Source organism: Panthera leo, chromosome D3, assembly GCF_018350215.1.
Source record: "Panthera leo isolate Ple1 chromosome D3, P.leo_Ple1_pat1.1, whole genome shotgun sequence".
NCBI lineage: Eukaryota > Metazoa > Chordata > Mammalia > Carnivora > Felidae > Panthera > Panthera leo.
The window spans coordinates 83,012,327-83,027,784 of record NC_056690.1 but is presented as its reverse complement, the minus strand read 5'-3'; the positions used below and the strand labels follow the sequence as shown (position 1 = coordinate 83,027,784).

General features: G+C 37.5%; 1 protein-coding gene across 2 annotated transcripts in view; it reads right to left on the bottom strand.

Annotated features, from left to right (window-relative positions):
- Positions 1 to 452: 452 nt before the first annotated feature.
- Positions 453 to 15,458, bottom strand: part of CDH7 (cadherin 7) — a 128,586-nt gene continuing 113,580 nt past the window's right edge. The window contains exons 12-13 of one of the 2 annotated variants that reach the window (XR_006195385.1): positions 7,965 to 10,240; positions 453 to 586 (exon numbers count right to left, since the gene is read on the bottom strand). Coding sequence is in view for 1 of the 2 variants with exons in the window: in XM_042911057.1 (XP_042766991.1) it covers positions 9,747 to 10,240 (494 nt within the window). In the remaining variant the exon portion in view is untranslated. Of the gene's footprint in view, positions 587 to 7,625; positions 10,241 to 15,458 lie in introns of those variants that run through there. The other variant, XM_042911057.1, reaches the window with a different exon arrangement.

The window sequence follows — 15,458 nt, the reverse complement described above, 5'->3', positions numbered from 1 at the left end:
AATTTCTTCTGTCTGCTGAGGGAAATAAGTGGCCTCGAGTACAAAGGTTAAGGGATCTCTGGCATAAAACCCTGGACTTGTTACCTTCTTATGAGACTAAGTCCTAGTAACACCACACCCACCTCTGACCCTCTTTTGATGCTCAATAGAAAAGACAAAAATAGTAGCAGCGATTTTTACGTGAACCTAGCACTGACAGAATCCACTTGGTTCCCAAATTGTGAAATGGCAAAGCACGGTTCAATTCTATTTATAAAATTTACAAATGAATACATCTGTGACCCCCTAGATGTGGTACAGGGCCAAACTAGTAACTGACATATCACCAGAGAGTTGAAGAATGACTTAATCCACACCCGGTTGTGTTTCTGGCTGTAGGACACATTAATAGAAGGATTTTTGGAGGCTAAGGGGGGCAGGAAAGAGTACCTGGAAGGAACATAATGACCATTTTCATTTATGCCACGTATATCCTTATTACGTTGCATCTTTTCTGTCCAAATCTAAACAAACTCCCTGTATCAGAGGAAAGACTTAACGTTTCACTTTGATCTTCAGTAACCACAGATGAAATCATCTGGACTCCCTAGAGACAGGAGACAAATTAAAACACAGAGCTTAATTTTAATTTATCTAGCTTTAACTCACATTGCTTAGGCATCCTGCTCACTTTTCATAGGTATGCCCCAAGTTTTGATGAGGGTGCACAATTTATTTTCACTGGAATTGAGGCTTCATTTATAACAATATTTGTTAAGTGGACCACCAAGCTGAATAAATGAAGCTGTGAACCGCAAAGAGTGGATAGCTTGTTGTAGAGTCAGGGGCACAGGAAGCCTCTGGCAAAGTGAAACCATCATTTGAAGATGGGAGTCCAAAAAGGCAATTGAACATCGTGTTGAAATTCTGAGTAACAGAGATCACCATGGGTCAAGGGATGCTGGACCTCCACATTTTATCCTCATCCCTCGTGCATTTATAGATCACATCTTTTTGTCCTCTCGCTATGCCACAGCCTAGGTCATTTCTTCCAACCTATTTTTTAGTTTACTGAGTCTCTCTTGTGCAGTGTTAAATGGTATAGGTACCCCATCTGCTTTCTAGCTTCAAGATTGAATTATTAATTTAGAGATGGACGCTTGGGCTCCTTTGCAAGTATACCTCCATGATTGGCAACGTCTTTATTCATGTGTTATTCTCCCTTTTATTTCCCAAAACATTTTATATATGGCTCGCTTTTTGTTTTTGATAATTACAGTATCTGAAGTTCTTGGGGGTTTCTGTGAAACCTCTCATTCATGCGTCTGGTGATTTTCATTGTTCATTCATATTTGGCTAACAACAATCTGGAACGAAGGGCACAGTTGGCCTCGAGTGATATTAACACCTTCGTGGGTGCTGGCTTCATTGTAGGTGTCTTGCTGCCTTCTCCAAGCTCAGCACTGGGTGACAGCTGTCTGCAGGGCAACTTCAGCGTTCGTGTTTGCTTACAGTTCATCTTCAATGTATTCAGCTTTTTTTTTATATTTTTTTTCTTTTTGTGAAAGTATAAGGCTTTTCAGGATTTTCATTACACTCCTGAGAGCCAACAATGCCGTAAAAAGTATAGAAATCTGCAGAGAGGGTGCCCCCCAGAATATCTAGTTTGCCATACTGCTACAATCTGGTACATTCTTAGGTCGATGGACCCCCTCAGAGAGATAATAGGGGATGAATAGAGTTGAAATGTTAGATTACTGACAATATCAGTATTTGTTTTCTTGCTACTTTTAAACATACAATTTAATGTCATTTCCCCAATTAGAGATTTAAAAAAAAAATTTTTAATAAAGAAGTCTTACACTCTTTGCAAGGAATCTAAAGGTTAATTAAGATTGGCGAGTCTGATTTTGAAATGAGTTTCAACTGTCTTCTTACCCTCACAAACCAGAACACGTTTTTTTTTTGTTTGTGTTTTTGTTTTTTTTGAAGGTCTGCAACAGTAGAAAATATAACGGGCAAAATATTTTTTCTCTTATTTTCTCTACCACTTACTTTTCACATTTTCTTGGATAAGTTATAATTATTCTGGGTTTCAATTTTTCTCCATTATAAAAAGGATAACGATGCCTTCCTTGGGCGATTCACAGGCTTAGAAGCAAATTGAAACCACATGTTACATTAGATCTTTCTGAAACTTAAAATGACATATCTCTGGAACATTTTTATTAACAAGATTTCACATAAAAATCAGTCACTTAGAAGAAAACATCAAACTTTAACTACAACAGAATTCATTTTATGTACCAGGAAGTCAAGACGTAAAAATTAGAAGCCAGCTTGGGATTACCATCACTGTTGAGGAGCAGGACTAAACAGTGAGCCACTGCAGACACAGATGTTTGTCAGGAATTTGGGAAATTGTTTTATTTGGCGATCAATTAATTTGCAACACAGCTTCTTAATATTTTTAAACCCAGCAAAGCACACATCAAGAAATCGTGGCAATAAACTGAACTCTCATAATGCCATTGCCTGGTTTCCCAAATTGATTCATATTCATTGGGCGTTTTGTATACAGCTATTCACTTATATAGTTACAAAACTGTACTTTCCTTTATCTACTAAAAAAATCTCAAGTACTTAGTACTCAAGCAGACTATCTGCCTGAAAGGCAGTGCTTGATTTGAACAAAAATCATCTCTTCAGGTTGTGACATACATCAGACTTCAAGTTTTTGCATGATGTCTCATTGCCCAGGCTAAATGGAACTACATTTTCAGGATGGATTTTTGTGGTTAATTGAATTAGCATTTTTAAAACTAGGTTATATCCATTTATTCAACTGACTCTTACGTAAGTCAAAACATTGCAGAAAAAGCGTTCAATTTTTTTTCATATAATTATAATAAAGCCTCATGAATAGTCATTAATAGTTTCATTGAAAGTATCTTGTATATTTTACTTACATGAATTGCTCATTTCTCTTTTTATAAAAAAAAAAAACTGGAATCTAAGAACAGCTTTACAAATGTACAGTATCATTTTTCAGCATTCCCACATAATTTAATTATGGAGATTGCATCTAGCAGTCATAATTACCTTGAGAGAATGTTAAAAGCCATTTACTCCATTTAGCAGGTAGCATTTAGATTGTGTTGGGGGGGCATGTGTGTATGCTCATATATAATGTTAAATATGTATATGCAATTTGAAACATAATATACATTAAATTTGTCTAGTGAGTTTTTTTCCTTTTTATTTTTTGCCTTATAAAATCATTGCAGATAAATTGCAATTTCTACATACCTGTTTTATAAAACTGATTACTTTTGAAATATTGATCATATTTGATGTATATGCCAGATCTTGATGTTAAAAAAATAGTGTCTACGCACAAGCAAAATACAGCTTGAAACAGTAGTGGAGCATATCATTTTTATGGCTTATAAAAATAAAAACGATTAGCAAAATTTCACGAATTAATGCAATAAAAATGCAAGAGTTAATGTCCTTGAGTATGAGTATGCCATACTTCTCAACACTCTCAGTAATTCCATAGCTATTAATGCGTATGTTTAGAATGGTTGTTCATACGAGCTTCAAATAACCAGATAACTAATATCTAAAGTTGAGGAGAAAGTTTATTAGCACTCATTTTATGAGTAGATTATCACTGACAAAGCAATAGTATCCTATGCATGTTACTTTTTAATCTCTGATGGCTTCTTTGTTTATAAAAGGCTAAAATAAGCAAGCTTCCGTAAGATATTGGAAGTGGTTTTAGGTCATCAAAACAAGAGCACAGGATAGTTTTCATGTAAAGTCAATATTATGGTACCTTAGTTCTTTGAAGTGTATAAATTATTAATTATACATATGTCGCTCATGACTGACAAAACCTTTGGGTTCCCTAGAACCACACTGTATTTCCTCTGGATGTTCTAGAAGATGGTGTACTTCTCTGTTCCCGTATATTTGTGATCTGTAATGAGGCTGGGATCAGTGGAAGGCCTTCGTCTTTCACTCCGTCATGATCACGAGTAGGGAATATTGTTATTTATTTGTAATCCCCTGCCCATACGGCTATCCTTAATTCTTATTAGTGACTGAATTGGTTTGAATTATACCTCAACCTTTAAAGATCTTACAAAAATGATTGTTTTTGAGGAGTGGCTTTAATCAATTATGCCAATTTTCTCTGAAAATGCTTTCCCAATTTAGGATACTAATTGCATACTTTTTTTTTTCCATTAATGCATGTTTCCAAAAACAGACATTATCTGTATTTACTATGTAACAATACATATAATCAACCTTATCATATAATTTCCATAATTTTCCATAATAAAGCCGTACATTTTTTTGTTTTTACAGCATTTTACAGTTTACACAGCACTTTCAATTAATCAGCTCACAAGCCTTTGAGACAGGATAGTAATTAACTCAATTTTAATCATGAAGATATAAAGGTTCAGAGAATTAGAATGGCATCCAGGGCATAGCAGAAATGTGCTAGAACTGCCTTCTGACCCAGATTTTATAACCACAGACCAGGGTTACTTCGTAGTACAACACACTGATACTCAAGGCCAAAGCTCAGTGACATTCCACAATAAATAATTCAAACTCCATAGTCTGTGTTAACAATGAGATCACATCTACACAATAAAAAGAAAGTGAGCCAATTATTTAGATAGTTCAGCTAAATGCTTTCCCCTTAATACCAAAATCCTTCTCCTTAAGTTAAAATTTTAAAGCGAATAGAATATTGCTCCCTTCAGTCAATATCAGATATTCTAATCTTATGGCTTATTAAGAATTTGCCAAATGACAGTAATATGTTGGCAGTAACAAGGTAATGTTAGACCAGTTTTCTAAGATTGCTTCAGACATTCTTTCCGATGCCCCACCCCCTCCAATCTCAAACACCCGCGCACGCGCACATACACACACACTCACGTGACCTTTTACAGTTCACCTCTGAGCCTGTACAAGATAGCATAACAAAAAAAGTGTCAGAATGCCACACGCTTGAAAAATTACCCCTGGAAATGGACTTTACAATGGCTGCCAAATCAGCATCAAGTCTCGCTTTTCTCAAGGGCTTATCCCCATCTCTGAAACAATTTCAATTACACTCAACACGTAAATGCAATTACTCCTTCTTTTGCTCTTTGGGTCGTACCGATGAGGAGTCAGCTCACGCAACTGCATTTGTTTTGCCTGCCAAGCTTTCCACACACCATCGTATATACATAAAATATACATTACGAATACTTTTTTAAAAACTGCATAATGAAGACCAGATAACCAACACAGACTAACAGAAAATGAAATTCATTCCCTGCTAATTGTCATATACACTGTGCCGCCAGCCATCCTGGACTGGAAAGAGTTAAAAGTTGAAGCTCTCTTTTAATCAACTTTAATGAGCTCATCTGTAAATAAACCTTTCAATAGTGATTTAAAAACAATGAGGTTAATTAAAACAGTTTGTCAGTCGACTTCAAATCAAAATTGAAAATTGGAGATTGATATTTACAGCTAGTGCTTAAAAACTGTAAAATATTTAGATGGTTTTTGCCTTTTGCAACATATTTCTACTTATTTTAAGCTCCCTCGGATTTTAGATTTGGATGTAACTATTTGCACGTAAGTTCTTTGGACATGTGGCCCGTGACACAAATAATACTCGTATCTTGCATAACTACACTTTTTACATGAGAATAATTGCTGGATCCTGCTCACCATCCAGTGTAGTAAATGTAATGGTGCATGAAGTTAAAATAATTTAAAACATTCTCAGAGGGTGGAGTGAAAAGGCAGCTATTGTTACTGAACATGATTACTTCCTGCCTGTGTTTGGCAGCTACCTGACCTCAACCGAGCCTCCGGTGAGCTTCTTGTCAAAGGAAAGTTTAACAGCTTCATCTAAGTAATTGCTTATAGAAGGATCTACTCATTGCCTCCACAGAGCTGATCTTTTCTTGTTTCTCCTTCTTAACTTGGGTCTGCAGTTGACCTTAGAGTATTGCTTTAACAGCGAAACTGACCTGTGAATCCAGAATGATAATTCAGACTTGATCTGCAAAAGCCCACTCCCTTGATAAGATTTAGTTTTCATATTCTCTACGCTGACTTAAAATATGCCGTGATAATTCAGAATTGGGGCTTGGACATATCTCCTTGACATAAACAGTAACAAGTAAAATGCAAATATATTTTTTAAGTTTATTTGAGAGAGAGTGAGAGAGAGAAAGAGCATGAGTGGGAGAAGGTCAGAGACAGAGGAGGCGAGAGAATCCCAAGCAGAGAATCCCATGCTCTGCATGGAGCCTGACGTGGGGTTCCCATCCCATAACCACGAGATCACAACCTGAGGCCATATCAGAAGTCAGATGTTTCACCCACTGAGCCACCCAGGCACCCCATAAAATACAAAAATTTTTAAGAAATTAAATTGTTCAAAAGTATGCATTACTTTGTGTGCTTTGAGTTTCTAATGGTGCCCCTATATGGACAAATGGAAAATATTTAAATTTATGGACTTTCCAGACCACTGTCTGCACTTGAAATTATCAAGCCATTGCTTCCTATAATGAAGTGGGTCCTATTTGTAGCTCCAAGGATTATTATTTAATACTCCATTCATACTATATTTAGGATCATAAAGTTGCCTTTATAAAGCAATTTAATCAGTGAAATGTTGGTGAACATTTAATAAGTGGCTCTTCAGGAAAAAAAAAAATTGCTTATTTCCATGGTGGTCTAAATCTTACTACGTGGTTAACTTCAACCCACCAAATGATATCACCAGAAGGGGGATGGCGAAGAGACGTACGTCATTGGTTCTTGGGAGCCTGTTCTGGCTGGTTCTAATACACCACTGAATTTTAGTGACTAGATAATAGGGATCTACTTAAATGCTTCTGGAGAATCTCCTGACTCAGTTTAACATGGATTTTTTTTTTTTAATTTTTTTTTTCAACGTTTTTTATTTATTTTTGGGACAGAGAGAGACAGAGCATGAACGGGGGAGGGGCAGAGAGAGAGGGAGACACAGAATCTGAAACAGGCTCCAGGCTCCGAGCCATCAGCCCAGAGCCCGACGCGGGGCTCGAACTCACGGACCGCGAGATCGTGACCTGGCTGAAGTCGGACGCTTAACCGACTGCGCCACCCAGGCGCCCCATGGATTTTTTTTTTTAATCAATTATTACAGGGTCTGGTTTTAAAACCCAGCCTCTCAAGTGTTATGGAGATGATCATATATGGCACTGGATTTCAGAAGGGGGAAAAAAACCCAAAAAACTAAAATAACAAACTCACCCCTGTTACGGGTAAGCTTAGATAGAAAGCCTCATATAAATTTCATCTAAATTAGGGACACACTCTCAGCCATCTCAAGTATTTTTTTAACAATCCCACTGAATCAAGTTTAGTATCTGTCTTGATGTCATTGTCCACGCATAAAAGAGCAAGTGGGTATAGGCAAGAATTTCAAATCTTTATTTAAATTTAAGCTTTTCTTTTCCCAATCTGTGATCAGCAAATATGAAAAAAAAAATAAAAAGATATGTTTATATATATATATATATATACTTAAAAACAAGACAAAGGTGAATGATGTGATTATTCTTTTCTAAAATACACTCAAACCTCCATTTAGTGATCTGTGCAACAGTTTTCACATCATCATCCAAATGCACTAAACGATTTTGTCTTCCTGCAGACAACAGGGGATTATTACAAAACTGTCTTTTCAGCACCTTGCTGATTTAACGCCTACATAGTTCTTGCACCACACTCTGCTTTTATTGACTTGGGTACGTGTACTATGTATTTTTTTTTTTATTCGAAAAACTTACATAGGGGACTAAAAGTCATGAACAGAATCTTTTACTGTTATGAGTTTTTCACATACATGTATATTAATACAGCAAGAAGCATATCTATCTAGTCCCACAACAATGTTTACAAACCTGTATTCAAATGAAAGGACTGAGTGCAGATGGTCAGATTGACGGACTTATTTCTTTTGTGATGAGGCTGAAGGCCACCTTCACCTACTTTATTTCTAAGGATGAATCGTGAGTCTACAGAATCCTGGTTTCTCCTCACATCATCAAAATATGAATATTCTGATTCCAGTGTTTGTCTTTCAGAAAGAAGCACTTTTAAAATGCAATTTCCTCTACAGGGTCCACTATCTGTAGATTGATTAGGAACCCAATAAATTATTCTGAAAGAGAGAAATGAAAGAAAAAAGTCCATTCTTATTTCAATATATGCACATTGAGCTAGTACTATTCTAGGAAAAAGTGATAGGTGGAAATATTATTTTAGTCATAAAACTCGTATTCTAAGAATCCCATCCTAAACACACATGATCACTTGAAATGGTCTCCTCATCTTGGCACCCTCTAAACCAGTATGGACCTTCTACATTGCTTGGTTAGTTCTTGAGGAAGGTGTGTGCGTCAGAATTTAAAGACGGATTTTGAAAATTGTAACATTACATTAAGGTAGTGTTAAAAAAAAAACAAACAAAAAAATAAACAGTCTTTTAGTCAATACGGTTACAGCCAAAAAGGTTGGGGAAAACAAATTCTTAAAAGTCTTTGGAGCATAGAGAACTTGTGACCTTGAAAAATAAATCTTGCATCCAAAACAAATCTCAATTCTGAAATCTTTCCAAAATACAAATATTTTTATTCCACTGTTTGGTACATTCTAATGGCTCAGATGAACATCTTGTATGTCCTTGTAGCTGGGATCCTCTCTGAGATGTGAAAAGGGCTCAACTGCTCTATTTTCTTCTCCATATCCATGCTTCATTCCCTTCATTTAGCTCAGCCTGGAGAAAAATCAGCATGTTCTGACGAGCTTAGTTCTATGAGGCAGTCAGATGGACCTGAATTTCGTGGAGATTGGAGCTCCAAAATAAATAGAACACCATGTATGAAATAAAAAAAAAAGAAAAGATAGTCTCCTGTATAAATCAGAAGAGATAATAAAAATCAATGAATAGACAGCAACTTTTTTTCATACCTCCACAAGCAGCTCAAAAGGAATGATTTACCTTTTTTTTTTTTATTTGGAACCCTTCGTAATTTATTTGCTAAACAACGGTTTATGTTGCCTGAAACCAAATTTTATCGGTTTGTATTGGAGGACCGGGGAGGATTTTCTAAGAATTTATATACTGCTAAATAAAATATATTTGCTAACCAGCAGCAGTAAACTTGCGCTGGATTCTGTAATCTAGCAAGCGAAAAGCATCACCGCAAATTATACTGGTCCCGAGTTTTGAGTCGCGAGAAGTTCTAGGACATTTCAATGGCACATCGTGTGTTGTTCTTCTCACTGGCAGTACCGTGAAGGTTTGTACAGGGCACGCTTGGGTCACGGACAACACAGGGCACTACTTGCTCATAGAGGTTAGGTGCTTTGCAGGTATCTGAGAGTTGCTATCTATTCACAAACCACTGAGCGTTTCGTTTTATCAAAAAGCCTTCGAATGCTCAGAGTCTGTGGTCAGTGCAGTCCCTTGGGTAAGTCTAATGGAGATACACTTCACCAAGGCCAACGCCCAAACAGTTAAAAATGGAGAAATATGTACAACCGTTCTCTCTAGTAAGTCGAGTTCTTGTTTTCTGTATGCAGTGGGTTGTTTTGTTTTGTCTCGTTGTTTTGCCTTGTTTCGTTTTTGCTTTTGTTTATTTATTTTTTTCTCCAGTACATTTCAGATTAAGGTTCCGGGGCTATGAGTACAAACTCTCGGGGCCGGTGCCATACATATCTGCGAGTCGTTTAAAGCGAGGCCCCCAGTCACTTAGGTAGTCGTAATTCTGATCAGAGTTCGAGCTGATGGAATCTAAGGAGCTGAGCGATTCAGCCACTGAGCCATTTCCTTCGAACGCGTACGTCTGCAAGGAGTCATAGGGGGGAGCACAGGGGTCCACGTCAGCTTCTTTCAGCCTCTCCCAAATAAATTCTCGAAAGATGACGTTGTCTGGGATGCTTTTAAAAGTCGGTCGACTCAAGAACTGAATTTCTGGAGTCACATCCCTTCGGGTCTTGGTATCTCTGATGACATTGAGGTTCCTCAGTGCGGCCATGTCAAAAGCTTCTGTGTCTTCCTCTCCCCCACCTTCATCGTCGTATCTCACAATATTTTCTCGGATATCTCTCTCCTCATCGAAAATGAGAGGCTCTTTTTTCCGTCTTCTCATGGTGACGATGAGGAGGATCAACACTAAAACGAGACAGGAAAGGAGCAGGTTTCAGTAAATGGCCAACTGCCCCTTCATCATGGTGAAATCAGGCCTATGATCCCGACTTACAGATTTTCTGCTCTTCAAAGCGAAATGAGTTGGCCACCTACGTGCATGGGAATTCACAGCGGCAGACGTGCTAAAATTGCTAAAATGCGTTTAAAATAAGGACACTTTTAGACATCAAGAAACCCTTTTCCACACCTGTTCGGAATTGATGTCTCCCGCTTTAAGGCAACCTGCAAAATATTTGATAGAGCAAATTGAAGGGCCAGTTCAGGAGAACTATAATGATTTCAAAGCTATGCAACACAAAGTGATTTTTTTTTGAACTCCTTAATTGCTGGAAAGGCAAAATGACTTTCATAAATGTTTTAGGTCTAATTTAACAACGGCAATTTCAGAAGGAAATGGATTTTAGCATTTGGTCAGGTTCTTTGAAGAAATGCCTAGTACTTGTCTAAGAAATTCCGCTGTTAAATAAAATCCAGTATGTCAGACCATATATGAAGATTAAAAAAGCTTTTCTCTAGTAAACTGAGTCTCACTTTCAGGATGAAATACTGAACTTGGTCTTTATGCGTTAGACCTGGAAAGAGATTATAGCTTGTGAGATTTGCAGCTTAGCCAAAAAGAGATTTATCAGAATAAGTAATAAAGCACATGGTTATACTGGAAAGCAAAGGACAACAGATACACTGGCTGTTACTGGTTTTAAACCACCTGAATATACTCCTTGTATTTTCAATAAGTACATGCTACTAAGAAAGATTCTGCTCTGCTCAGGCTATGAGTGACAGAATGCTAGCTGGATTGGGAACATATCAGATTTCCTCGGTACTTGATTTAGTTAGAGTGAAAAAAAAAAGTATTCTTGAATTTTGGAGTTCAAAATATATAAATTAAAGAATTAAATTACCTTTCTATTACGTCAGCCAATTTTTTTTTCTTGAAGATCTAAAAGGCCCAAAGTAACCATTACTCTCAGCCTATTTAAAAAAAGACATTTGAAATATTTATATTTACAATATCTTAAGAGGTCTTAGTTTGGCATTAAGAATACATTTGAAAATAAAAAAGAATAAATAAAACCAAGGAGGACATCACTGTAATTCAGAGTGATTAAAAGCAATGACTAGGTGAGACCTAGTCCATCCTGTCTCAATCTGCTTTAACAAAGTTCTAAGCACTTACTTTTAAATAAGTCCTTTTCTGTTGTAATGTGGTGGCGTGGGCCTTGAATAAAAGCCCAGCCTTTTCACATATTAGTTAGCTGGGTGATCTTGGGCCAGTACTCAAATTTACTGAGTCTAGCCACATGTGATAATTATAGGCAAATGGTCCCAGGGTAGAGACTGGGAGGGGGTGGGGGTAGGAGGCAGGGGAGGGAATGTAAATAGAGTTAGTAGAATGCCAGGTACTTGTTTGTGTGCAAAAGTGAAGTTTTCATTGTTATCTTCTGGTCAACTAAGAACATCAACTCAAAATTTCTCCTCTGACCGAGGAGAAATAATGAAGTTAGGTACAAAGTAGAAGGTGCAGCAAATCTATGGCAAGGCACGTGCACTAAAGATTAAATGAGAGACAGAAAAGGCAGTAGAGCAAAAAAGGAAGGTCTACAAACAAGGTCTACCGTTTGACCCTCAGAATAGCTCTCTGGGGCATGTTATGTTCTTGTTTGACAGCTGTCTTAGGCATCTGAAACAACCTGCCTGTGGTCATGAAATAAATGCAATAGGTAGGAATGATGTGTTCTCTAGTTCCATCGGCCTCAAAGCTGGTGCACTTTCTAGAACACTAGGAGCTTAGTACTTCCATAGACGGTAATTCAGACACAAGCCAAGAGCTCAAGTGACCATTTGCTAGTTCCGAGAAAGGCACACCAGTACCTTTTAACACATACGAGTAAATTAACTTTAGATTTCTGTATAAATTTAGCTTCTGAAACTTTTTTACATAGTTCCCATACACCCAAATATAGGTAATTGAAACAGAAAGAAAGAGGGGCCATATCATATCACTGGAGAAGTCAGATTAAGACAGAGAATGGAAAGTGAGTATCCGAGAGAGCCATGATTGGGGGACAGGTGAAGGGAGGGACAGGAGAAATCTCTAAGACATGTCGGAAGGAAACAGGCAGAGCAAATATCCAACCGAATGCAGAGGATGGAAGAAATGGATGGGCATAAGAGTGAATGGGGCTATGAAGAGGGTAAGAATTAGGTGATAATTAGATGCACTTTTAATTTAAATCAGTATTTAGGCAAAATATTTCAAAATTCTCAATTCTCTTCATATAATGAACTTTGTCATTTATATATATGGTATATGATATATAATGTTTTATGTTATATACATATGTTATATAGATTTATATGTTATATATAAATAACATAAAGCCACCATTTCTTATATTCTGCTGTAAATGTATTTTTTTTAAGTTTATTTGAGAGAGAAAGAGAGAGAGAAAACAGGCAAGCGGGAGTGGGGGAGGGATAGAGAAAGAGAAACCCAAGCAGGCTCTGTACTGTCAGCACAGAATCTAATGTGGGGCTCGAACTCACGTACTATGAGATCATGACCTGAGCTAAAGTCAGACGCCCAATCGACTGAGCCACCAGGCACCCCTGTAAATGTTGTTTTGTTTTTTCTGCTGATAAACTTACTTTTGGATGCTCAAGTGTAGTGTTCAGTAAAAGTGAAACATGACAGAACCCACAGAATCTGTCAGCTCGTAGGTTCAGTACCTGTTAAGGATATTAGTATCTTACAGAGTTTATTTCATTTCTCAGTCTTGCCTCAAGCTGGGAAAAAAAATGAAGTGTTTTAGAAGGTTAGAGAATTTAACATTTCAATGACTTAGGAGAATATTAATTTCTAACTACATGAGCACATATAAAAAATAAAATTTAACCTTTACGTAGAACAAGTATTAACTGCTCTTCAGGGTCTATGGAGATAATCCCTGCATTAAAAAGAATATTTTCTGCTTAAGTAAGCACAAGATTATATAGTTTAGGAGGTTTTCCTCATCTGTCTTTTCTGTCATATGAAGGATACTTCTGAGTGCAGGCATAAAGAAAGATTTAGTCTAGAAACGTGGAAGTTATAATGGGTCTGTGGCTCATGAATTTATATATGTTTAACCAATGTGCATTAACCATTTCTTGTAGGCATTAGGTAGGATGATATAATGTTGAGCACAGAAGTAGACACAATAAGTTTTCTCAAGGAACTTATAATTGAATGGGAAGGCAGATATCCATCAAATAATGAGACGACTAAATGTCAATGTAGAACTGGGATAATGATTGCAAAAGAGGGAAACATGATCTTTCCAAGATCCACAGAAGAAACAGACCCATGCAAGGCAGATTTAAGTGAGGGTCACTGAAGGCTGGGGTTGGGGTGACGGTGGAGGGGTGATATGGAAGGTTACTCTTGGTACAAGCGAGCAGTCAGCAAAGGTCGGAAGTCAACAAAGCTGTGGAGCAAAGAAAGGTGGAGATGACCAATGCGGTCTGAGGCTGGTATGGTATGATCACATTAGTTTTTCAAAAACAATATAATTCAGATTGGACTGAGGATAGGAAGAAGGGCAGCGTAGATGTTAGCAAAGCAATTACAGTGCTGTTGCAGCAGCAAAAGCAGACTGTTAACTAAAATTTCTGGTTTTAGAATTCAGTTTTATAACATTCAACATTTTCTGAGTATCCCGGTACGTCGGCTGGGGTGCTGGGTTTTGGCAAAATCCTGATAAGGGAGGATCCCTGCATCCACGCAGCTCCCAACTTGGTAGCTGTATCTTTACAAAGAGAAATACAGTATAAATCATAATGCAGTTCACTGTGAGAAAGTGCAGACACCCACCAGTGCAAAGAAGCATACCTACGAGAACAGCACCGTCCTCCCACATTGAAAGAAAGAAAAGGGAAGATGGACAAAAATACAGAAGTGTAAAATACACAGCATCCTATAAACTAGCGGGCTCCTATAGTCTCAACGTCACCGTGATCTGTGCCAGATATTCATTTTCACTTAATCATCTTGGCAGCATTTCAGTGGAACCAGCCACGCTTCCTAGAGGTCAACCGTAGCGTTACTGGCCCCTGTGATTAAGAGGCCCCCTCTCTACTACACTTGCATCATCAAGTGTCTTGTTTTCTGAAAGACGGCAGACGCTTGAAAAGTCATCCAGATTAGCTCTTGAAACGCTTACAGGGTATTCTCAGCTACTGAGTTCAACACCTAGTGGTCATCCCCGAATCCCCTGCACGGGATGTTCTAAGCTTGCAAACACCAGAATTCTCAACATCCAGTGTTGGTCCCCAGGACCTGGCAGAACGCTGCTGATGTGGTACAAGTTCTACCACAGCTTGATAAGCCTACTTATATTAAAGGAAAACCATTTCCCTGAATGTATTTAGTTATTTTTTAGCATATTTCAAATTTTGAGCCAAGATCATTTTAAAGCACCCAGTCGTGCAAACTACCATCAAATCAGTTCTTTTCCATCTGAGACCTCGATGAAAGGTTCTTTTTGTACATCAAAGTGGAAGTCTTCGTACTGTTCGGCATCACTTTGTAAAGTTTAACCTGTTGTTTAGAGACTATCACCGAAGGTTAAAACCTAAATTACTTTTAATTCCTTTTTTTTTCCACTGGGCAATTGATTTCCTACAACTGTAATCCCTATACCGTCAGTGAGTTTATTCCCCACAGTTGTATTTTAAGCACAAAAAGCAATATCTGATAGTAAATATGCACTCAATAAGTCTAGTTAAATTAATAAAGTAGGGGTTGGAGAGAGATGCAAATGGATCTGGCATTATGAAGTTCAGTATTTTGTATACAAATAACTATTATGCAATAGATTATTCAGCAAAGTAACATATGCTAGGTAAACACGTATGGAAAGGTGTACTTTGCCCACGATGTTCAGAGAAGTCTCACAAAAGAGAAAACATGATTTAAGACTTGAAGGATAAACCACCATCACTTAGAAACACTACTTTCTCTACGGATCTCTCTGAATCATCAGAATTTCTTATTAGTCAATAAAATTGTCTAAATCCTCGCTTGCTAACACAGCAGCCACTAGCTGCCTGTGGCTTTGAGCATTTGAAGTTTGGCTGTTCCTATCTGAAACACGAATTGAGATGTGCTTTCGTGTAAAATGCACATGTGACACTCAAGACA